This window comes from Bufo gargarizans, chromosome 2, assembly GCF_014858855.1.
Source record: "Bufo gargarizans isolate SCDJY-AF-19 chromosome 2, ASM1485885v1, whole genome shotgun sequence".
Classification (NCBI taxonomy): domain Eukaryota; kingdom Metazoa; phylum Chordata; class Amphibia; order Anura; family Bufonidae; genus Bufo; species Bufo gargarizans.
The window spans coordinates 468,093,291-468,119,218 of NC_058081.1; the positions used below are offsets into that span (position 1 = coordinate 468,093,291).

The 25,928-nt window shown below is 44.3% G+C and overlaps 1 protein-coding gene across 1 annotated transcript in view; it reads right to left on the reverse strand.

Moving 5' to 3' along the window:
- Positions 1-25,588, reverse strand: part of ANO2 (anoctamin 2) — a 505,309-nt gene extending 479,721 nt beyond the window's left edge. Inside the window, exon 1 of the mRNA XM_044277837.1 lies at positions 25,468-25,588. Within this exon, the coding sequence (XP_044133772.1) occupies positions 25,468-25,495 (28 nt within the window). The 5' untranslated portion in view covers positions 25,496-25,588. The remainder of the gene's footprint in view (positions 1-25,467) is intronic.
- Positions 25,589-25,928: the final 340 nt, after the last annotated feature.

Below are 25,928 nucleotides of genomic sequence, written 5' to 3' on the forward strand. Positions count from 1 at the left end.
ATTCTTGTACCCAAGAGCAAAAAATGTTGAAAATAAATGTAAGTAATAGACAGGATGTTCTAAAAATCCCTCGCAGACATACAGGTCATTAGCTATGGAATTCAACTAAAATAAACCAAATTAAAAAAACAACAACATTAAATGCAAGCAATGTGAAACAAGTGATCAGTAGCATTACTTTGATAGATAGCAAAGTCTCCATGAGCCAGGAGACTCAACACAAGGTATTATGTTGCATGGGACTAAGCACACAGTGTGGCATATAAATAAACTGGAGATACGTGCTTTACCTGCTGACTTTTATTGCAGTCGCATATTATATAGCTCTTTGCATGGTCGCTGGATTCTATTATCGACACTGAATTCTAATACAACAGACTTCCCAAAAATATTTATATTTGAAATTAGGCTACATGCACACGAACGTTGTTTGTTTCCGTGTCCGTTCCATTATTTTTTTTTGCCAACAGATTTCCCTCACGGCCACCTGATAATCTGTTGGCTGTGTCATAAGCCTGGCCATGTAGGGGCCGACTGTCCCCATCTAGCTGAGCCCATGGACACAAACTTTGGTTACTGACAGTCACTCTATGCGAGAAAGGTGTGTGTGACAGGCACCCCTGAGACTCTCGATAGCAAACATTTGTGTCAGGTGGATTTAGGAGTCACTTCTGCGGTGGCGCTGCTGAACTTGGGGAGTCTGGTGACCCTTGTGAGGGCTACCCTAGTGTGACCCACTTAGTTTACAGGCCGGAACGTCGGCGTGTTATGTATACATGGAGACTTAAAAGACTTCCCCATCTCTTTGGTGTCTCTAAACACGGTTGCCGGCAGGCGGATCCATGAGGGGTGGCAGTGGCCACGAACCTGCAATATGAGTTAATACTAGGAAGAGACTTCTCGTTGTTCCTGGCACTTCCAGATTGTTTTGTGGCGGCGGACGGGTGCCAGATGCCTGTCCCACCAAACTGAGGGACGAACTAAAAATGTCCCAGTCCCTATGGCTATTTAATCACATTACATATAATCTAATAAACTGTCTGAAGTACTGGTACGGTCTTCTATAAAGATGGCGTGCACCCTTGTGGATACAGAGTCCCTGGTAATAGTCTTTGACCACATGGGGCAGTAAATGATTTGTTTTCATTGGGGTCCTCAGATCTGATCAGTTACACAAACTGGTCTTCTGCAGGTCTTCCTGGGAGTCGGGCGGCTCAGGGCCAGTCTGATCACACTCTGCACTGAGGAGACAGATCGCAGCACTCCCCCTGCACCGCAGAGACAACACAGGACCCCCACACCTTACCGCGGACTAACTCACAACACCCTGCCTGAGACGCTCACACACACGTAGGTTCCCAAGGCACAAAGAGAGAGACAGGCAGCGATGTCCCCGTGAGGCTGTCAGTAAGGGTCCATTCACACGTCCGTTGTTTGTTTCCTGATCTGTTCCGTTTTTTGCTGAACAGATCTGGACCAGATCTGGACCCATTCATTTTCAATGGGTCCTGAAAAAAAACGGACAGCACAATGTCAGATTTTTTTTCAGGACCCATTGAAAATGAATGGGTCCAGATCTGGTCCAGATCTGTTCAGCAAAAAACGGAACAGATCAGGAAAGAAACAACGGATGTGTGAATGGACCCTTGCAGTGTGAGCAGAAAAAATGCTCTGTCTATAACTAAGGAGTATCAGGGTATATTATACAGGGGGTAATATAACTAAGGAGGGGTATCAGGGTACATTATACAGGGTTAATATATCTGCTGAGGAGGGGTATCAGGGTACATTATACAGGGGTAATAAAACTGAGGAAGGGTATCATGGTACGTTATACAGTGGTAATATAACTGAGGAGGTGCATCAGGGTACATTATACAGGGGTAATATAACTGAGGAGGGCTATCAGGGTAAATTATACATTGGTAGTATAACTGAGGAGGGCTATCAGGGTATATTATACAGTGGTAATATAACTGAGGACGGGTATCAAAGTACATTATACAGGGGTAATATAACTGTATAATGTCCCCTGATAGCCCTCCTCAGTATTAAGTTATATAACTGAGGGGTATCAGGCAGGGTACATTATATACAGCGGGTAATATAACTGAGAAGGGGTAGAAGGGTAGGGTACATATACAGTGGGATGCAAAAGTTCGGGCACCCTTGTTAATCGTCAGGATTTTCCTGTATAAATCGTTGGTTGTTACGATAAAAAATGTCAGTAAAATATATCATATAGGAGACACACACAGTGATATTTGAGAAGTGAAATGAAGTTTATTGGATTTACAGAAAGTGTGCTATAATTGTTTAAACAAAATTTGGCAGGTGCATACATTTGGGCACGGTTGTCATTTTATTGATTCCAAAACCTTTAGAACTAATTATTGGAACTCAAATTGGCTTGGTAAGCTCAGTGACCCCTGACCTACATACACAGGTGAATCCAATTATGAGAAAGAGTATTTAAGGGGGTCAATTGCAAGTTTCCCGCCTCTTTTAATTTTCTCTGAAGAGTAGCAACATGGGGGTCTCAAAACAACTCTCAAATGACCTGAAGACAAAGATTGTTCACCATCATGGTTTAGGGGAAGGATACAGGAAGCTGTCTCAGAGATTTCAGCAGTCTGTTTCCACAGTTAGGAACATATTGAGGAAATGGAAGACCACAGGCTCAGTTCAAGTTAAGGCTCGAAGTGGCAGACCAAGAAAAATCTCGGATAGACAGAAGCAACAAATGGTGAGAACAGTCAGAGTCAAGCCACAGACCAGCACCAAAGACCTACAACATCATCTTGCTGCAGATCGAGTCACTGTGCATCATTCAACCATTTGGCGCACTTTACACAAGGAGATGCTGTATGCGAGAGTGATGCAGAAGAAGCCTTTTCTCCGCCCACAGCACAAAAGTGCCGCTTGAGGTGGGCTAAATTTGGACAAGCCAGTTTCATTTTGGAATAAGGTGCTGTGGACTGATGAAACTAAAATTTTGTTATTTGGCCATAACAAGGGGCGTTATGCATGGAGGGAAAAGAACACAGCATTCCAAGAAAAACACCTGCTACCTACAGTAAAAAATTGTGGTGGTTCCATCATGCTGTGGGGCTGTGTGGCCAGTGCAGGGACTGGGAATCTTGTCAGCAGATTCTGAAGACCAATGTCCAGGAATCAGTGACAAAGCTGAAGCTGCACCCGGGCTGGATCTTTCAACAAGACAACGACCCTAAAAACTGCTCAAAATCCACTAAGGCATTTATGCAGAGGAACAAGTACAACGTTCTGGAATGGCCATCTCAGTCCCCAGACCTGAATATAATTGAAAATCTGTGGTGTGACTTAAAGAGAGCTGTCCATTCTCGGAAGCCATCAAACCTGAATGAACTAAAGATGTTTTGTAAAGAGGAATGGTCCAAAATACCTTTAACCAGAATCCAGACTCTCATTGGAACCTACAGGAAGCGTTTAGAGGCTGTAATTTCTGCAAAAAGAGGATCTACTAAATATTGATTTCATTTCTTTTTTTGTGGTGCCCAAATTTATGCACCTGCCTAATTTTGTTGCGTTGTGGAGAAGTCAGGTGGATACACAGATAGTCCTACTGAATAGACTGTTAGAATTTGTATTATGGCAAGAAAAAAGAAAGAGGAAAAACGAGTGGCCATTATTACTTTAAGAAATGAAGATCAGTCAGTCCGAAAAATTGGGAAAACTTTTAAAGTGTCCCCAAGTGCAGTTACAAAAACCATCAAGCGCTACAAAGAATCTGGCTCACATGCGAACCACCCCAGGAAAGGAAGACCAAGAGTCATCTCTGCTGCGGAGGATAAGTTCACCAGCCTCAGAAATCGCAGATTAACAGCAGCTCAGATTAGAGACCAGGTCAATGCCACACACAGTTCTAGCAGCAGACACATCTCTAGAACAACTGTTAAGAGGAGACTGTGTGAATCAGGCCTTCATGGTAGAATATCTGCTAGGAAACCACTGCTAAGGACAGGCAACAAGCAAAAGAGACTTGTTTGGGCTAAAGAACACAAGGAATGGACATTAGACCAGTGGAAATCTGTGCTTTGGTCTGATGAGTCCAAATTTGAGATCTTTGGTTCCAACCACTGTGTCTTTGTGCGACGCAGAAAATGTGAACGGATGGACTCTACATGCCTGGTTTCCACCGTGAAGCATAGAGGAGGAGGTGTGATGGTGTGGGGGTGCTTTGTTAGTAACACTGTTGGGGATTTATTCAAAATTGAAGGCATACTGAACCAGCATGGCTCCCACAGCATCTTGCAGCGGCATGCTTTTCCATCCGGTTTGCGTTTAGTTGGACCATCATTTATTTTTCAACAGGACAATGACCCCAAACACACCTCCAGGCTGTGTAAGGGCTATTTGACCATGAAGGAGAGTGATGGGGTGCTGCGCCAGATGACCTGGCCTCCACAGTCACCGGACCTGAACCCAATCGAGATGGTTTGGGGTGAGCTGGACCGCAGAGTAATGGCAAAAGGGCCAACAAGTGCTAAGCATCTCTGGGAACTCCTTCAAGACTGTTGGAAGACCATTTCAGGTGTCTACCTCTTGAAGCTCATCAAGAGAATGCCAAGAGTGTGCAAAGCAGTAATCAAAGCAAAAGGTGGCTACTTTAAAGAACCTAGAATATGACATATTTTCAGTTGTTGCACACATTTTTGTTATGTATTCAATTCCACATGTGTTAATTCATAGTTTTGATACCTTCAGTGTGAATCTACAATTTTCATAGTCATGAAAATAAAGAAAACTCTTTGAATGAGAAGGTGTGTCCAAACTTTTGGCCTGTACTGTGTATATGTGTATGTATATATATATATATATATATATATATATACACTCACCTAAAGAATTATTAGGAACACCTGTTCTTTTTCTCATTAATGCAATTATCTAGTCAACCAATCACATGGCAGTTGCTTCAATGCATGTAGGCTTGTGGTCCTGGTCAAGACAATCTCCTGAACTCCAAACTGAATGTCAGAATGGGAAAGAAAGGTGGGCTACAACAGCAGAAGACCCCACCGTGTACCACTCATCTCCACTACAAATAGGAAAAAGAGGCTACAATTTGCACAAGCTCACCAAAATTGGACTGTTGAAGACTGGAAAAATGTTGCCTGGTCTGATGAGTCTCGATTTCTGTTGAGACATTCAAATGGTAGACTCCGAATTTGGCGTAAACAGAATGAGAACATGTATCCATCATGCCTTGTTACCACTGTGCAGGCTGGTGGTGGTGGTGTAATGGTGTGGGGGATGTTTTCTGAGCACACTTTAGGCCCCTTAGTGCCAATTGGCCATCGTTTAAATGCCACTGGCTACCTGAGCAAAGTTTCTGACCATGTCCATCCCTTCATGACCACCATGTACCCATTCTCTGATGTCTACTTCCAGCAGGATAATGCACCATGTCGCAAAGCTCAAATCATTTCAAATTGGTTTCTTAAACATGACAATGATTTCACTGTACTAAAATGGCCCCCACAGTCACCAGATCTCAACCCAATAGAGTATCTTTGGGATGTGGTGGAACGGGAGCTTTGTGCCCTGGATGTGCATCCCTCAAATCTCTATCAACTGCAAGATGCTATCCTATCAATATGGGCCAATATTTCTAAAGAATGCTATCAGCACCTTGTTGAATCAATGTCACGTAGAATTAAGGAAGTTCTGAAGACAAAAGGGGGTCCAACACCATATTAGTATGGTGTTCCTAATAATTCTTTAGGTGAGTGTATATATATAATACTTAATTCTACAGAGGTAGGGTAGGGTTAAGGACTCACGGGTATCAGCCAGGGCAGCAGTGTTCTTCTTGTATTCTGTAAGGGAGGGCATGAACACCATCATGCCGCCACCCTCGCCTTACTAGGCGCGCGAGCCGGGCAAGCAGCTCAGGCTTTTCCTTCCAACTTGGCCGCCCAGTCAGGACTACTCCCTCTCCTGGCTGTGTGCGCCTGCAAGCGAGGCTCTTCTGCCTCCGCCCCCCTATGTGAACTTAGAAGCAGCCCTTTCCCCCTGGATCTGCCACTGCCTTCAGCTGCAGCGGCAGAACAGCGTCCCTCAACATAGTCTGATATGCAACGTTTCCACCCATTGGAATTCCACCCTTCATATGTTGGACCGAATATATGAACAGAGAAAGGCCATAAACGATTTCTTGATGATACAGGCGGACAGAGGTATTCCCCTGTGTAACTTTGATGTTAGCCAGTGGCAGCTCATGCCTGACACTTGCCGTTTGCTCGGGCCCTTTGAGGAGGCCACTTTATTTTTCAGCCGCAAGGACTACGGCATGAACAACGTCATTCCACTGATTCATGTCCTGGAACAGATGATGCTAAATCTGGCTTGCCAGGGGACAGGAGACGTGGTGACTACATCTCACGGCCACATGAGCCCTGTGGGGGCTGAACTAGAGGAGAAGGAGGACATTCGAGCACAAGCAATGCTTAGTAAATTGGCAGTTTTTTTCTACACAGGTGACAGGAAAGGAGGAGCAGGAGCAGCTGGAGGAGCTACAGGGCGATGAGGAAGACTAGGCAGATGACCCAGACACATCGTGTCAGTATGCAGTGGAGATGGAGGTAGGGAGTCCCTCCGAGTCACTTGCGCAAATGGCCCGATGCATCCTCAGTTTTTGATAATAAATGATCTATTAAATATTTTTTCTTCACTGTATAAAAGTAAACTCCCCATTAAAAGTGGCTTTTCTGATCCAGGAAGAAGTGCAGCGGCATCTTAAAAAGAGTAAAATAGATAAATCACTGTATCTAGTGGTATAAACCTGTAAGGAACTTACTTGTCCAGGCTCCAGCGGTGCATTCCTCAGCATCCGTAGTTCATGGGAGCAATACTCTTTTTCTCCCCACAGCTCACGTGCAGGCAGTGGACTGAATGACAGCCCTTCTGTCCTATTGCTTGTTCTGTTTTGTGACTGACCTATGGGAGTTCTGGTCTGGGGGCCCATCGCTGTATTTAAATCCCCTATTGCTTTCAACCATTGCCAGTAATAGTCTTTGGGCTCACTACCTTTGTTCTTGGTTCCTGTTTCTTATTACTGTTTGATATCTTGCGCTTCTGACCATGACTTGCCTCTTGACCTTCCTTTGTCTCTCTTCTTTGATACCTCATTGCACATCCAGTTCTGACCCAATTTAGTACAATGCTGCTATTATGTTTGTCTGGATGTGTTTGTCAGTCTCTGCACTTAATTACAGTAGGGACTGTCATCCAGTTGCGGTTCTGCCATTTAAGGATTATACGGCAAGTAGGTAGGGAAAGCAGGCTGGGTTCTAGTTTAAGACTCACTGTCCTTGTCTGTCCCTAACCTACAGGCATCACATTATCACTGGCCCATGGCAACCCAGACATGCAGCTGGAGGGAATTGCTCAGCTGGTACAAGATTTAGCCGAGAGGGTCCAGCAGCAAAAATCCTGTCAGACTAGCTCCTTTGTTGCTACAGTTCAATCACCAGTATAGCCTAAGGTTAAGCTCCCTGATCAATTCTCTGGTGACTGTAAAAAAAAATTTACTTTCAGAGAGAGTTGCAAACTTTTTTTTGTCAAAGGCCACAGTACTTGGGGACTGAAGTTCAGAATGTAAGTGTCATCATGTCTCTCCTTCAGGGAGGTCCTTTAGGAATGAGTGATCTCACTGCCTCCCAACTCTTCTGAACTATTTCTGTTTACCATTTCTTTTATGTCCTCTGTCTTTTGTATGATAAACCAGATAGGGCAGCTTTCGCTGAAAGCCAACTTTTTTCCCTATGTCAAGGCAGACGACCAGTGGAAGAGTGGAATGATCCGTTTAGTTAGTTATCCTGCCCCGGGGTCCTTAGACGAGGCTATTAGTGTTGGTCGAGCACCAAAGTGCTGGAGTAGAACACCTCGGGATGCTCTGGTCGAGCACAATGGAAGTCAATGGGAGAACCCCAGCATTAAACCAGGCACCCCCTGCTCTAAAGTGGGGAGGGTGTCTGGTTCATAGGAAAAGGTCAGAAATTGATGGAAACAGCACTGAAATGGTTCAGAACAGCATGGGGAGGATGTCTGGATGCATCTTGGACTCCCAGGTCGCCGCTGGAAACGATGTTGTCCGAGAAGTACGTCACTTTTACAGATTGACGCACAAAACCGAAGATAAAATCGATTTTATTGTATATAAAGTGCAAGTGCTGCCAAAAATTACAAGGATCAGGCACTCCGACACAACCTGTATATCACATAAAGTAGGGACTCATTCACATTATGGTACAATTGTTCAGGTAGTGGGACTCATACACTCATAAAGCCTATGAACTATGTGAAAGGGCTGCAAAGAATTGCAAGGAACCGGCACTACAATACACCCTTTATTACACATAAAGGAGGGCATCATACACACCCTTTAAAAATTATGATTGATGGCCTGCTGGTGACCCTCAAAAAACTATTGGAGCAAGGGCCTGCTGATCTGACCATCTAAAACAATAGGGGTGAGGGTCTGCTGCTGAGCAGACTCTCTAAAACATTAGGGGCGAGTGCCTGCTGCTGATCTGACCATCTAAAACATTAGGGGTGAGGGCCTGCTGGTGACCCTCAAAAACAGTAGGGGTGAAGGCCTGCTGGTGACCCTCTATAACATTAAGAACAAGGGCCTGCTGGTGACAATCTAAAACATTATGTGCGAGGGCCTGCTGGTGACCCTCTAAAACATTATGGGTGAGGGCCTGCTGCTGAGATGACCCTCTAAAACATTAGGAGAGAGGGCAGCCTAATAAGCATGTTGATATCATGGAGAAGGAGGAGGACGAGAAAAGGGAGATTGAACCATATACCCTTTTTAGTGGTGGAAGGGGTGCATGAGAATACAGTGTATTCAATACATCATAAAACCCACATTTAGAGTGCCTTTATGTTCAACCGCTTTCCTCTCGGGGGCAATCAGGACTTGTTAATTTTTATTAGAGTCAACCGGTCAACCAGAGGCAGGGCAACACTCTCCAAGGCCTGGGACAGTCATAAAACTGTCCCAGGCCTTGGAAAGTGTTGCCCTGCCTCTGTTGGAACTTCTGTGTGTTTCACTCGTCTTCCCTCCTGGGTTGGCCAAGGAACTATGTACTCTGCAGCCAGTGTTGTCAGCTGGAAATTTTTGGAGCAATTTTTCCACAAGGACCTTCTGGTATTGCACAATTTTGCTCGTCCTCTCCACCACAGGAATGAGAGATGAGAAGTTCTCTTTGTAGCGGGGGTCGTGAAGGGTGAACAAACAGTAATAGGTGTTGGCCTAACATAAAGTCAGCCATGTGTGCCAGAGTCCCAACAGACAAGACTTTTCTGTCCTCATCAGGAGGATGAATCTCAATCTCCTCATCCTCTTCCTTCTCTTCTACCCATCCACGGTGAACAGATGGAATAAAACTTCAATGGGTACTACCCTCTGTAGCGGAGGCAACCGTCTCCTGCTCCTCCTCCTGATCCAATTCGCGCTGAGAAGACCAACTGAGGGTGGTCTGGCTATCACCCTGTGTACTGTCTTCCCCATTTACACCTCTTCCACATGCAAAGAGACTGCCTTAATTGTGAGCAGTGAGCGCTTGAGTAGACACAGAAGTAGGATGGTTACTCTGATAATAGAGTTATCACCGCTCACCATCTTTGTTAATTCCTCAAAGTTGTGAAAAACCTCAAAGAGGTCAGACATGAATGCCCACTTGTCGCTTGCGAAGAGCAGAAGCTGACTGGAAAGGTGAAGACCATGTTGCAGCTGGTATTCCACTACTGCCCTCTGCTGCTCACAAAGCCTGGCCAAAATGTGGAACGTCGAGTTCCAGCGTGTGCTAATGCCGCACAACATTCGGTGAGCTGGCAATTACAAGCACTGCTGCAGCGTTGCCAGACCAGCGGAAGATGTCGATGACTTGCGGAAATGGGCACACACACGGCGCACATTCACCAGTAGCTCAGGCAAATTGGGGTAGGTTTTGAGAAAACGCTGAACCACTAGGTTGAACACGTGGGCTAGGCTCCAAAGCCACCACCAAGTTACTGTCATTATCAGACACAACCATGCCTGGTTGTAGGTTAAGTGGCAAGAGCCAGAGCTCAGTCTGGTCCCTTATCCCCTGCCACAGCTCTCTGGCAGTGTGCTGTTTGTCACCTAAGCATATCAGTTTAAGCAAGGCCTGCTTCCGCTTCTCCACTGCAGTGCTACAGAGCTTGCAGCTACTGCCTGCTGTCTGGTGCTGCACGATGATAATTCAGAGGTGGAAGAGGAGGCGGAGGAGGAGACGGGGGGGTTGCAGCCACTAACGTAGGTGGTGGCGGAAACCCTGATGGAAGTAGGGCCTGCAATCCTTGAAGTCGGTAGCACCTGTGCCATGTCCATGTGTCACGTCGTTTATATATAAAAAAAAAAAGCAGCATTTACTTGCTCAGCACAACTGTTGCTTGAGAAAGTTGCTTGAGAAAGACCTTGTCGGTCGAAACGTCGCATTGTGTTGGTGAATAAATCCTGCATAATTGAAGACAAGTGAGTGCTGCAGTTTTTTATATAAATGACGTGCTGAAGGGGGAGCTTCAGACTGGCTCCCAACACTGCCGCCACCACCACTAGAAAGTTTCCGTATTTACCATTTTTTCGTTGTGCTGCTACAAACTTTTCCTTTTTCTATTGTCCATGTGTCAGTCGTTAAGTGGACCTTCTCAATAACTGCGTTGGTCAGGGCACAGGTGATGATACAGGACACATGCTGATGTAAGGCTGGGACTGCACACCGTGAAAAATATTGGCGGCTGGGGACAGAGTAACGCGGGACGGCCAACACCATGAGGCTGTGGAAAGCTTCAGTGTCCACAAGCCTAAATGGCAACATTTCCAGGGCCAGCAATTTGGAAAGGTGTGCATTTAGTGCTATGGCCTGTTGGTGGGTGGCTGCGTATTTGTGCTTTCGTTCAAGGGCCTGGGGTATAGACATCTGTAAGCTGCACTGGGACACAGAAGTGGATGTTCTAGCTGATAATGCTTGCGAAGGTCCAGGTGCATGGCGGGAGGCATTCGGGCCTGCGTCTTGGTCAGGGGATTGGCCAGCACATAACACAGGGGAAGAGGGGGCAGTGGTGTGACCCACAGACGCAGATTGTGTACCCAGGCGTTCGGCCCTCCTATTAGTGTGCTTTGATGTCATGCTGGTGGTGGTGAGGTTGCTAGTGTTCACACCGCTGCTCATTTTGGTACGGCACAGGTTGCAAATGACAATTCATTTATCGTCCGCACTTTCCTAAAATAAGTGCCAGACTGCAGAACACCTATCCCTTGGCAAGGGAGATTGCCGCAAGGGGGTGCTCCGGGGAACAGTTCCGGGCTTGTTTGGTGTGGCCCGCCTTCTCCCTTTTGCCACCCCACTGCCTCTTCTAGCCTGTTGCAGTGCTGGGGGTCACTCCCCCTCTGTACTGCTGTCCTCGCTCGGTTGCCACCTTCCCAGGTTGGGTCAGTGACTTCATCGTCCACTACCTCCTCTTCCACTTCCTCACTCTGGTTATCCTCCTGACTTGTTGACCTAACAACTTCAGTTATTGACAACTGTGTCTCATCCTCATTATCAACCTCTTGAGACACTAATTGCGGTTGACTTATTGCCAACTTTGTATCATTAACATCATCCACCTCATGAAACACGAATTGCCGTACCCCACCGTCATCTTCTTGTGACTGTGGATGCTCAAGAGTTTGGGAATCAGGGCACAATATCTTCTCATGTCTTTCTTCAAGTGGGCTTGTCGAGAGCCCGAAATCAAGAAATGGCGATGAAAAGAGCTCTTCGGAATATCCGAGTATGGGATCACTTGTTTGCCAAGACTCTCCATGGTGGGAGGAAGGAGTATCAGGGTAAGAATTCTGTTGACCAGACTTTTGGCTACTGGGACTGGACTTTGTGGAAGACAGGGTGGTGCTTAACCGACTGGAAGCATTATCTGCTGCAATCCAACCGACCACCTGGTCACACCGGTCTGACTTCGAGAGTGGTGTCCTGCACCTCCCTGCAAACTGGAACATGAAGCTAGGTATCGTGGATGAGTGTGTTTCTTGTGCTCTGGCAGCAGGCACAGTTTCCCCGCTCCCAGGGCCATGGCCTCTGCACGCACCATCAGCAGCACGGCCTCTTCCCCTTCCCTTACTGCTCGCCTTGCGCATATTAAATGGTATATATGCTTGCAAGTATGTCACACGTACAGTAGCACAGGTTTTGTAAGTGTATGTGCAAATAAAGTGCACAGAATGTCACAGATATTTTTAGGATGTGCACACGTTAAACAGGAGATGTAGCACAGATAATGTCGCTGTCCGCAGCGTCTATGAAAAAAGTACACTGAATGTCACAAATTATTTTAGGATGCGCAAACGTTATACAGGAGGTATAGTGCAAGTAATGTCACTATCACCAGCGGCTAATAAAAAATTACACTGAACTAATGTCACTGATATTTAGTACGCGTAAACGTTATAAAGGAGGTATAGCACAAGTAATGTCGCTGTCACCAGCAGCTAATAAAAAATTACACTGAATTAATGTCACTGATATTTAGGATGGGCAAACGGTATACAGTAGATGTAGCCCAGGTAATGTAACTGTCCGCAGCGGACACCGTCTACGGAAAAAGTACTCTGCATGTCACAGATATTTTTAGGCTGCGCACACGTTACACAGGAGATGTAGCGCAGATAATGTCGCTGTCACCAGCGGCAAAAAATAATTACACTGAATTTCACTGATATTTCGGATGCACTAACGTTATATTAGAGATGTAGTGCAGGTAATGTCGCTGCCACCAGCAGCAAAAAAATTATACTGAATGCACTGATATTTCGGATACGCAAACATTATACAGGAGATGTAGCGCAGGTAATGTAACTGTCCGCAGCGGACACCGTCTACAGAAAAAGTACACTGGATGTCACAGATATTTTTAGGCTGCACACACGTTACACAGGAGATGTAGCACTGATAATGTCACTGTCTGCAGCGGCCAAACAATTGCAAGATATTTAGCGCAGGTTGCGCTATTATATTGCTGCCAGATACAACGATAGTTCTTAAATGGACTTTTAGGTCTCTCTAACAATTCCACGCAATTTAGCGCAGGTTGCGCTAATAATTATATTGCTGCCAGATACAACAAGAACTTGTTGGGTCTCTAAGTTTTTTCAATAAAATATTACTATTTCACCCCCTACACTATCTGTACCTTTTTCAATACAGCTCTCCCTGACTAAGACTGAGACGAACAGGTGTTATCGGGTGCACCTGATGATGCATTTCAGCCAGCCAATCACTGTAATGCCAGTAGCCAACATGGCTACAGCGTTAAAGTGAATGGCAGTACTCATCTGCACGTTTATTGGCTGCGTAGCAGCCAACAAATGTGCAGGGAGGAGACTCAACACTAGAGGCTATGTCTCGCCCAACACTAGAGGCTATATCTCTGGCTATTCGATTTGACAGACAATTAAGAATGTAAGCGTGGACGTTCCCTCTCCGTCCATACCATTTCCTTCCCTTCTATCTCTTAGTCCTCTGTGGTTAAGGTGCCAGTGAAGTCTGAGGAGCCCATGCAAGTGGGTACCATGTCTTCCCAGCAAAGGAAGGAACACTGCATGAAAAATTGCCTCTGTTTTTACTGCAGCAGTCCTGCAAGTCAACTGCGATCCTGTCCTACTAGACTGAAGGCGGATGATCCAGAAGGTAACTCCGACACAGGTATTTCCCGAAAGTAATGGCTGGGTTTTATTGCCTGTTACTCTGTCCTTTCTAGAGAGGTCTGCTTCAGGTCAAGCATTTGTATCGGCCTTGGGATTTGAATTGCTGAACCCGTTCCGGTCTCTGGAGTATATACTACTCTCTTGGCCGGAGGGTTTATTGAGTATAAGACTCCTTATTTGGTAATGAAGGTCTGTTTCTATTCATTCTAAAAAAAAGTGTTCCTTATATGTCATGAGAAATTTGTATGCTGATGTGATCTTGGGATTACCCTAGTTGAGTGTGCATAGTCCTGTGTTTAATTGGAGTAGGGGGGAATTAGTTAAATGGGGCCCTCAGTGCTCTAATAATTGCATATCTATTCAGCTCTCTGGTCTTGAATTAGAGGAAGGTCCGTTACCTTAATATATTAAAGATTTTCAGGATGTTTTTTCCAAAAAAAGACCTTGCCTCCACATCGTGAATATGATTGTGCTTTCGAACATGTTGCTAGTGCTAAATATCCTACGGGCAGAATTTATAATCTTACTGGACCTGACAGACAGTCCATGAAAGATTTTATCCAAGACAGTCTAAGGAAGGGACATATTTGTCCGTCTATATCTATGGGAGCTGGGTTCTTTTTTGTTAAGACAGTGGATTATGCTCTTGTATTGACTATAGTGAATTAAATAAAATTACAGTTAGAAATAAGTATCCCCTTCCCTTTATTCCTGACCCTTTTAATCAAATTGTTGGGGCTCGCTCGTTGGTTTTCAAATATTGACCTCAGAGGAGCCTATAATTTAATCAGAATATAGGAAGAGGACGAATGGAAAATAGTGTTCAATAAACCTAAACAGCATTTAGAATACCTAGTAATGCCCTCTGAAATACAATATTGTCCGATTTTGGCTCCCAGTAATCTTCTTTCTGGTAAATTGTTCCTCCAAATCTTCATCTTAGAGTTTTGGAGTCTCATTGCTCTGTAATGGCAGGTCATTCGGGAATTGCTGATATCCAGAGCTTACTTGTGGCCTACTTGGTCATGAGATATGATTGCCTTTGTCTCTGCATTTAATGGTTTCACATCCCACCCACATCTCTATGGAGTTAATAACTGACCTTCCTTTCTTCCAGGGGAAAACGTTCATCCATGTGGTCACTGATAGGTTCTAAAAAATGTGTCACCTAATTCCATTAAAAATACTTCCTAACGCTAAGAAATTAGCATTGTTTGTTGACAATATTCTCAAATTACATGCGATACCCGAGTCCACTATCTCACATAGAGGAGTGCTGTTTGTCTCGAGATTCTGGGGACAATTTAGTAAAATATTGGGGATCAAACTGTCCAAACTGTCCTGAGCTGAGCATAGGGACAGATGTGGCAAGCACTAGAAACAGTGTTTAAGAAAGCTATTCATTGTAGAATACTGGATAGGGAGAGTGCAGGAACAGTGTATGAACAGTGTAGGGAAATTGTAGGCAGAGTTTTTAGACACTGTAGTGAGAGCACAGGGATAGCATAGGGAGACTGCAGGAACAGTGCAACCTGAGGGTAATCACCCTGTGCATTTTGTTCAACTGCTGCGCCATTCATACATAATCTGTTCTGTTATACATAGACTTACTGTGCGTCAGACTCAGTGTGAATCAGCGGTTTAATATATAGGCACATTTATCTAGTTCACCTGCTGCACCATTAATACTTAATCTGTTATCTACAGACTTACTGTGCGTCAGACTCAGTGTCAACAGGTGGACTAATATATAGGTGCATTTAGTTCAACTGCTGCATCCTTCATACAGTACTTAGTTACATTACTGATTCAGTTACTGTACACTATGGTCAACAGACAGTTGCCTGGACCTTCAAAAGGAACGAGCAGTGGCAAAAATGTTGCTGTAGCCGGCACAAGTAGCAGCAAAAGAAGTGTTGGTGGTAGCAGCAGCCGCAGCAACAGTCCAGAGCTGCCACTGTTATCCAGTGGCCGTGTTTTGACCAACAATCCAGCTGTATTAGAGTGGTTGACTTGCTCTTCAACATCATCTCATGTGACATCAGACACACACAGCCAGGAATTGGTGGATTCCTCTGACACCACACTTAGTTTGCATGGCCAGGAGCAACCTCTGTGCCCTCAGCTGTCCAGCAACTGCCTCTTTCTTTTGCTGCTCCTTCTGCTCGTAATGTATGCTGCCGGCTCTGCTCCACTTTTTAAGGGAGGACGAACTCAGTGAGGACAGTCAGCAGCTACAGGCCAGCACAGACTTGGAGGAGAGGTCCTCCTTTAGGCATGCAACTGTAAGGCGCCGAACTGTTTTGCGAGGATCTCAACTGCGGAAACGTGTTGCATTAACTAGTGCACAAGACCCAGAAGGAAAGTGAGGTTAGATCAGGTTCAGTAACGGATTCCCAGGCGGCTCTCTCAAACAACTGGGCGGAGAGTTAGGGACCCTAACATCATACACCTGCTCCCTGCTCTGAGTATATTATTAAGGCTATCTCTATACGCCTTACAGGTGGATGCAGTTATACATATGGTGCAGGCAACAGTTATAGTCCATGAGTCATGTTTTGGACGACACACGCCTTACTTGCAAACATTATACAGAGAACAGAGTGCCTTGAATATTTTCGCTACTGGTGTAAGGTATTGATAGTCCAGGTTAGAATCTGCCACTGAATTGCTATACTTGCGGTTTGGTAGAATCCTTAAGTAGCGTCCCGGATTTCCAGGGAGGTTAGCGGAGTCATGGAGTAAGGTTCCCAGGTGTTCTGAAGTCCGGATCCAAAGTCTGTGGGTAAAGCTTCAGTAGCAGTATGCACAGGCGCACACTCCAAATTAGTGGAACGCTGTGCATAGCTGCCTCGGCGCTTTTATGGTGTAACTCCGCCCTGTGGGATGAGCCCATGACGTCACCGCGCACATTGCGTTCCACGCTGGAAAGCAAACGCCGCTGTGACGACCGGAGCAGTCGCTGCGCTCCAGATGGAGGGACCCTGCCGATCCGTTACAGCAACTTGCGATGATGACAGTCGAGTGGGAGCATGTGGTGTGAGCGGCCATGATGTGTCCATGAGACTGGTGAGGGTGACATAAGTGATGATCAGATAGTAGTGGATGATGATGTAGCCAATTGCACGTTGGAGCTGGGTGAAGAGGGGGCATCATCATAATTATCAGAGGGTGAGGGAAGCAGCAGGGTGGCAGCATGTTTATGAGCCAGCAGGGTGGAAGCAGTGGGAGATCTGGAGCCAAACGTGTCTGGGGTAGACATCTGCTACTCAGGAGCCTACCTGTTAGAAAACAAATAGTGGTTCATAAGGGAAGAAGCAGGCAGTCAGCACAGAGTGGTGGGGGTAAAATGCCATACTCGGCAGTTTGGAAATTCTTTATCAATTCACTGAAGGAATGGTGGTATGCATTATATATGGGCAGAAGGTAAAGCACGGTCAGGGTGCTAATGTTGGCACTATGGCCCTGCATCAACACATGGTGTCACCATAAAGTGGCATGGGAAAACTGTGGCACTAATGTAGTGGTACAGCCTGATGCAGTAACTGCTTCATCTCCCAGTGGCCCACACCCCTTCTCCAGCTGTCATTCCTTCTCTTCGTTTATTGCTCTTGATGCTCCTCCTACTCCTCATCATATCTTTCTCCAGCAATTGATCCCCAAGTCAATTTCAAAAAGACAACGTATGAGTGCACTCATCCAACAGTGCAGAATCTGAACGTGCACCTGGCCAAGTTGCTGGTACTACAGTCCCTTCCTTTCCATATATTGGGCTCTGAACTGATGGCTTGTGCCCACCCAAGGTGGAGAGCCTCAAGCCAAGTCATTACTTCTCTAAAAAAGCTGTACCAGCCCTGGACACATATGTTGAGCAAAAGGTGGGCAAGTTCTTGAGCCTGTCGGCATCTGGTATAGTTCATGCCAACACTGACATGTGAAGCTGTAACTATGGTCAAGGACAATATATGTCCTTTACAGCCCACTGGGTAAATGTGGTTCCGTCCCAGATACACCAGCAACTTGGCCAGGTGATGGCAATACAGGCATTCCGTTGTTATTGTGGGATTCCTCAGCCTCCATTGCAGGCACAGTTCAGAGTGGTTCTCCAGCATACCACCTATGCAAAGAACAGAGTTGTCACACAGTTCTGTACCTAGTCATCCTGGGAAAATGTAGTCATGCCAGGGAGGAACTGTCCCCATCATCAACCAAGAAATCAAATCCTGGCTGTATCCTTGCCAACTGGAGATAGGAACTATGGTCACCGATAGAGTGAAGAACATTCTGTCTGCACTGCATCAGGAAGGGATGACCCATGCACCTTGCATCGCACATGTCTTCATTCTGGTTGTCGGTTCCTAAAGTCTTCCACCCAACTGCAAGGGGTCTTGAAAATGTCAGGGAAACTGTGCATGCACTTCAGCCAACCTTACTGTGCAAAACAGGCACTCCTTGACCTGCAAAGGCAGACTGGTGCCCTACATCGCCTCATATGCGACATTTCCACTTGTTGGAACTCCAAGTTACACATGTCGGACTGACTGTATGAGCAGAGGAAACCGGTGACCGATTTCTTCATGATGCAGACTTACAGGACTACTCCCCAGTGTAACTTTGATGTTAGACAGTGTGGAGTTAGGCTCTGTGAAAGCTGAATCGACACAGAAGGGAGACGAGGAGGAGGACATAAACGCCCAGGAATTCTATACAGAACTAGGTGGTTTATCTGCCCATGCAACTGCAGAGCTAGAGGGTGACGATGAAGACGACGCAGATGATCCCCACAAACTGTGGCAGTATGGAGTGGAGATGGGGCAGGGAACCCCTCCGAGCCCCTTCTGCAAATAGCCAAATGCATGCTGAGTTGCTTGTGTAGTGATAACTGCATTATTACCATTCGGCAGAGGGATGACGACTGGCTCGCCACAATGTTAGAGCAATAACGGCAGTTTGTGGCATTCTTTGACTGCACACTGTCACCCCAGATCCAAGATCCCCTGGACCACTGAGTAGCCAAACTTGAATTGTAGGTGCAACTGGCCGAGTAGTGCGACATCAGAGCAGGTGTTTAGTGCGGCGGGTGGCATTGTTACCCCAAAGAGAACTCGCCTTTCAGCACAAAATGTTGAGAGACTATCCTTTTATAAAGATTATTCAGGCATGGATCAACCAGGATTTCTGGACACCGGTGCCTGATGCAACAGACTAGATCATTCTGGCAGTAGTGATCTGACTGTAGTGTGCTGCCATATTGTGACAGGTGGCCTGTTACTTCTGCCCAAGTGCTGCTGCCACCGCCTCATACCACATGCCTGCTGCCTCTACTGCCATCTGCTCCTACTGTGATCTGTCACCATTTTGTGCTGTTACTGCCACTGCTGTTGCCCACCCCCCCACCCCCACTCTGTGTCAGGGCCACTATTGTGACTCTTCATGCTGTTGTCACCCTCACTAGTCTGTTACAGGGCTACTATTGTGACTCTTCATGCTGCTACCACCCTCCCCACTCTGTTCCGGGGCCACATTTGTGACTCTTCATGCTATTATCACCCTCACCACTCTGTTACAGGGCCAGTGTCCCTGTTTGGCCGTGTTGACATCACGATTTATTTTTCCATTCTTCTGATCCATCAGAAGAACAGAAAAATAAAAAACAAAATGGATCCTGTCGTTTTAACATCCATAAGGCCTCTAACACACAGTTGGAATTTAGTATCAGAATTTGATCATGATTTGGAAGCCAAAAGCAGGAGTGCGTCCAAAACACAAAACAGATACAAATATTTCCATGACATCTCTGTTTTGGACCCACTCCTGTTTTTGCCTTACAAATACTGATCATATGCTGACTAAATACTGACCGTGTGAAGGAGGATGCTCAAAATACAGGATCTGCATTTTTGGGCTGTTTTTCAGATTTTCGGATCAGAAGAAGGGAAAAATAAACAGTGACATCAACACAACAATACTCCTATTACCCTCCTCACACTGTCACAGAGCCACTACTTTACTCTTGAGCCACTTCACGATTCAGTCCATGCCGATAAATTAGAACTGGCGCAAACATTAGAGTTCACACCAGTTATTTGGACAGCATTTTTTGTGAGCCAAATTCAGGAGCCAAACCTACTCTCGAATTAGGTATCATAAATAGATCTTTATCTGTTCCGTGGGTTTGACCCGCACATGCTTTTGGCTGACAATAAATTATGACAATAACTGTGTGAACTGAGCCTAATTGAGACGCACGGTCATTCTACAGCTAACAGAAGGGATTCAAAAGTATGTGTTTGCACTGCTACAACATGGATTAAAAGAACATTTGCACTATTCTACTTTTCTAGACATTATCAATTAAAAGTCATGGGTTTCCTATAAATGGAAAGTTATGTGTTTGGTACAGTACACAGATTATTAAACAGTACTAGCAAAATTGGAAGTGTGTTTTCTGTAATTTAAAGACAGAGGCGCAATTAAATCCCTCCCCTTCTACAAATACACTGCACAATTTACTCTTTCAATGTGAGGAATATGGATTAATATTTACTGTCAGCCATGTTCCCACACCAGCCATTAGCTGTAATATAGCAGAGGTAGTGAGCTCCACAGTAGGGCCCTGCTTCAAAGCCCAGCCATATAGCAGAGAAATTCTTGCAGGCCACCTTTGTTTACAATTTCTCACCTCCATTCAGCCAGCGAGGAATCCAGCTAAAACCTCTCTGCAGTTGTCTGGGCCATTCCCCAGTTCAATCAAATTTATCAGACATATTGGAGCCGGCTATTTATAAGGAATTATGAATCGCCCGGCCATCACAGGCAAAACCCTGATACATATTTGTGTCCCTGTGGCCACGATGAACAGGCCCATGGTCATAGTCTGGCGGTGGGATGCCATGGAGGGGAGCTATACATATCTCCCCATAGAAACCACATAACGGTACCATGCTTGGACTCTACTGGTAGCCAGAACCCAGACAGATCCATTGGTCCCAGAACCACCTCCCTGTGACATTCTGGTCTGGACCCATGAGCCCTAATCGGTTTTGTGGCTCATGTGCTGCCAGCCCAGCAGAGGGGGGGTTGACCTCTCCCATAGGCCGGGAGGGGCCGGCTACAGGTTAAAAGGCTTGTGCCATGTTATGAGAGGGACCTGCAACCTGCTGACATCACTGCCCTCCATGTGACTACAGCAAAGGACTCATCACAACCCAAAAGGACTTATCCATACCATATCACCTGTATTTGTAACCTCAGACCACTGTATCCTTGTGTGTATAGTGTATTGTCTAGTGAGCCCTTAAGGCGATTAAATATATAATTTAATATTGTGCTGTCTGGAATCTCGATCACGAATCCCCACGTCCGTGTTTCGGCCTAGTAATACGCTACCGCAGGTTGGTTTCTTACCCTATATAATCCCGTTAGCGGACCGGGCTTATATCAAACATGGAACTGGGGCCAGTCTTTCCGGGCTGAGAAAGCGCTGTTTCACTGGGGCAGTAAACAGGCTCTCTCAGCTTGTTGCCTCTCTGTGCTCGTGTGGACAGGATGAATCTGTGAAAAGTGTACCAAGCCTGACCTTACCCGCTCCTCCAGGAGGGTGTAATATCACGCGTTGGTAACCAATGACTATACCATATCTCGTGAGCTCGACGTAGTTGACATCTGATGTCAGTCGTGGCACGCGGGGTGTTATCCCTTACATGCAATAATGCAATGTTTGCAGTAAAATTTATTTGAACCATGCATTCAATATCAAGCAAATAAATAATGACGTTGAACTACACAGTCTGATGCACTAATGCATTTCATAACATGAGTATAACAATGCAATGTTTTTGTCTTTGAAACGTGCAAAGACAGAAGTGCAATTAAATCCCTCCACTTCTACAAACATACAAACTCATTGTCCACTGGTATTTTTTACTTTGGTAATAATGCAATGTTTGCAGTAAATTGTCTTTAAACCATGGGTTCAATGCAAATATTGTAGTGAAATGGCCTGGAACTGCACAGTCTGATGCAGTAATGCGCTCAATAACATGGATATAACAATGCAATGTTTGCATTAGAATGCCTTTGAAATATGCGTTCAGTATCATGGGTATAACAATGCAATTTTTGTGGTGCCCTGACGGGGAGAAAAAGTGCACCCTTCCCATCACTGCACAATGGCCCAGAGATCATCAGAACCTTGATTTCCACAACTTCTACTACACCCATCCAGCCACTCACATGCACGCCCCTGCATCCTCGTCACTGCACTGTGAACTGCAGAAACATAAGTTTTCTTAACAAAAAAAAGCTGTCTTTTTATATACTGAAAAAAAAAAGTTCATTTTTCTTGCAAGGAGACTTGTGATGGATTTTGTAATGTAGAGCTAGCTGCCCACAGCAACTGTATTAAACACAGTGTGACTAGCCCCTTAGCCTTGCAAAAGTTTCCATAAAGCTTTACATGATCAATTTTCTTAAAATCTACCCAATTATGTATTATTTTTCTCTTCCTATAGTGTCCCTATCAAATTACATTAGTGGCTTGCGTTTTTAATAGCCTTTTGTCAGACACTGCCACATAACATCCTTCCAGGTCAAAAGCTGAAGTCTGAATAGTGATTCTTCTGTCTCAGCATAAGATGCTGTTTGCCCACTGCCCCCTGACTGGCTGATCCAGGCTATCTTTCAGCCTCTGAGCCAATCAGGGCAACCCCCCCCCCCCCAACTTTCTCCCAGTGTCATATGATCCTCCATCTTCTTCCTTCCTTGTGCCCCCCCCCCCCCGAATATTCAGAGGAAAATGGGGCGCCTTTTTATACAATTTGTCCTAAATTAATTAAAAATCTGATTTGTTTGGTGGACGTAGTTCAGTGAAATTTTAACATTTAGAATCAATTTACTCATCTTTAATCCAAATGTCTGATATAAGCAGCTTTTATAATATTTCTACTTAGGTTGTTTTATCTAAAATACCCCTTTCCATATATCATCTTCAACACCTTTAGAGTAAAAGTGGCTCTCACTCAGGTGGACTTGAAGTAACCATGTATTACATGGCCATCCATTCTTTGAGTGATGCATAGAGCTTCCCACAGTGATAACAGCTGATCACGGGAGGCTACAATAAGCCACACACATGGTGATTACCAGAACATCTTCATTTCATGAAGGTGTAAAATGCTATTCTCACATCGCTAGGAGTCCAGTCATTGAGTAGATAGAATGAAGGGTTTGCAAAATGCTTGATACTTCACTATAGCTTATGGACCATCTTCACCTCTCCTGAATTAAGCAAATAGAAGCCAAATGAGAACAGTGTCTTGTACAACTAATCAGTTGCTTTGCATATCCAGGACCACCTACAACATGAGGACTTTTAACTTCTTTGTCAATCATCTCATTTTCATTATCTTTAGCTTGAGTCCTCACACCATTGCTTGCTAGCATTATAGGACCTATGAAAAGGGGATCGCTGCACATTGTGCCGTACATAGAGAATTAAGGGCCCCATAGCAAGGCTCAAACCAGGCTCCCCACACAGGACAGACAGCTTTCCACCTAAACCCTTTTCAATTATCCTTGGGCTATTTTTTTCACTGCCTCATTTTCTAAAAGTTGTTCCTTTAAATGGTACAGTCCTGACCAAGTTTTCACCTCCAGTAAAAGAGGAGATGATCCCAACTGGGCCCCTTCTTGCCCTGGGCCCCATAGCAGTCTCATGGTTTGCCACTATGGTAGTTATGCCCCTGGTTGCACAGATTCTCACCACCTATGGAAATAGGATATGCGGTCAACCTGGACTGGGCCTTTTCTCATCAAGCATCTGATAGCAGCCACATGAGCTACCATACCACCCTATATCTCCTCCATAATCTGTTTCTACCACCATACATGTGCCCTATTTTCTACCAAGGATCTAAGACTAACATCCTCCATGATTCAAACCTCTTGCTTCTGTATCCAATACTTTTCTTGTTCTCTGGAATGTGCTACTCCAGAAAATCAATTTGATTAGCAAAAGCCAGTTGTAAGCTTGCCCTAAAACACATCTTTTTAGGTAGACCTATCACATTTCCTATTATAACTCTTCTCTATTTACCCCTTCTATACTATTCCCCAGAGCCTGATCACCTCATCCAACAATACCCACTACACTCATTGCATTTGATGCCTAGCTTACATGTATACAGAATAGTGACTGGCTCATTCCTAATAGATTTATGGGGGTTTTACATTTTTGCATACCTCTGCATTTTTAGTGGCATTTCTTTAAACCCGCGGATTTGTGTGCATTTTTTGCATAAAAGTCAGTACAAGGTGTTAGCTGAAAGTCTATGGGAAAGATGAAAGGCAGCATTTTTTTTTTGCTACTAGCATATTTTTTTTTGTTGGTATTTTTGAGTCTCTTTTTTAAAAGCACAGACTGTAGAAGCTTGTGGTGTTTTTTCATGCAATCGGATATCGTGTTCTCTATAGAGAATAAAATGGCAGAAAAAAAAAATCACACAATTATTTATTTAAAAAAAACGCAACTAAAAAGTCCAGAAAAACCACATGCAGTATGGTGTTGTTTCTTTTAAAACACTAGAGCAAAATCATGTTTCTGTGAGTCCTTATACTCGATTTCTTCATATAAATATAGAAGTAATTATGCTGATGCTTCCAAAAAGAAAACATACATGCATGATGATTTATTAACGCTATTTATTTATCATTGTTATCACACAAGTGTTTTTGCACTTGTTCCACATGACTATGCAAAGTATGCTTCCAAGTCATACCTGTTACCAGATTATCTATATGCGATGCTTCAAAGCTGACCAAAAATTTATTTTTACTGGAAACAAATTACTTGTTGGTTAGAAATAATTAAAAATGAATGAGCCTTTAATTGGTTCACTAAACTATGACGTAACATGCTTGATGCTAATTATTTCCTGGAGTCACTGTATTGTCTCCTTCTAATAAGGTAATAACACCTTAAGCTTCTCTATAGGTGAGATTTCATTTAAGGTTTATGACTGCTATTTAGTAATATAACCTAGCTCCACTGCCTGCATTACATTAAATTAACTTTTTTCGTTCTCGGGTAGTTTCATTATAGATATTTGTAGTGTAGGCTTTACAACCAATACCATTATCCTCTTCCATTGTAACTACAGTTACAAATATCCAACCCTATTAATTATGAAAGAAAACATCTTTTGTTCACCACCTGTCAGAGAAAACATCTTGTTTTAAATCTGTCTTTGTGTGTTTTTATTTCCTATTGTACCAGTATGATCATATATTAACCTCGATGAGCAGCAAAGTCATTTTAGCAATTTTCATACATTATGTTTTTACATTATATTCTAAAACAATTCAATTTTAACGTTTTTAAAGTCCATATTAAAGACCTAAAAGCAAAATTACAGCATATTAACCAGATCAAAGACAATGAAAAAAAAAAACTGTAGATAATTTTATAATGCTAATCCACAAGGGCCAAAAGAAATAGTCATATTATAGACTCACATAACAAACCACCTTGCCTGGTAAACTAGGAATATTGCGTATGCTCAGTGCACCTGCTACACACCCCACAGAGAAATCATGTATTCAAAACTCTCAAGCTATGGTTAATGATGAACAATTGTAAATGTGAAGAAAATACATACAAAATCAATAGTTTGAAAGGATAAACTCACCGGTTAGTTGTGCAGAGGAAGATTCCATATTGCACTGAGGGATTTGTCTGTTGGAAGTTGAGACAGTGCTAATAGGATGATGTGGATGTGAAGCTACTGAGTACAATCTGCTTCTGCTTCTAACCTGTCTTAATTTGCCAATGGTACTGGCTGTTAATTCCATCCCAGCTTCAATCTACTTTAGACAAACACCGAGTGGAACTAATTAACCAGACCTTCTGCTAACGTAATCACCAGCCTGGAAGAATAACAGTCCAAGGAAAAAAAAATTACTAATTTTAAAATATAAGACAGCAACAAAACCAAGGCAAAAAAAAATAACACAAAAAGGCGGAACAATCGGGAATTATGGCACCTAATGTTTATGTTAGGAAAATTCTTTAGCGAGTGAGCCACAAAGGGGAACTATTGTCTCCTGTAGGTCAGACGTCAAATAAAAAGCCATTCCATTTGTAGAAATA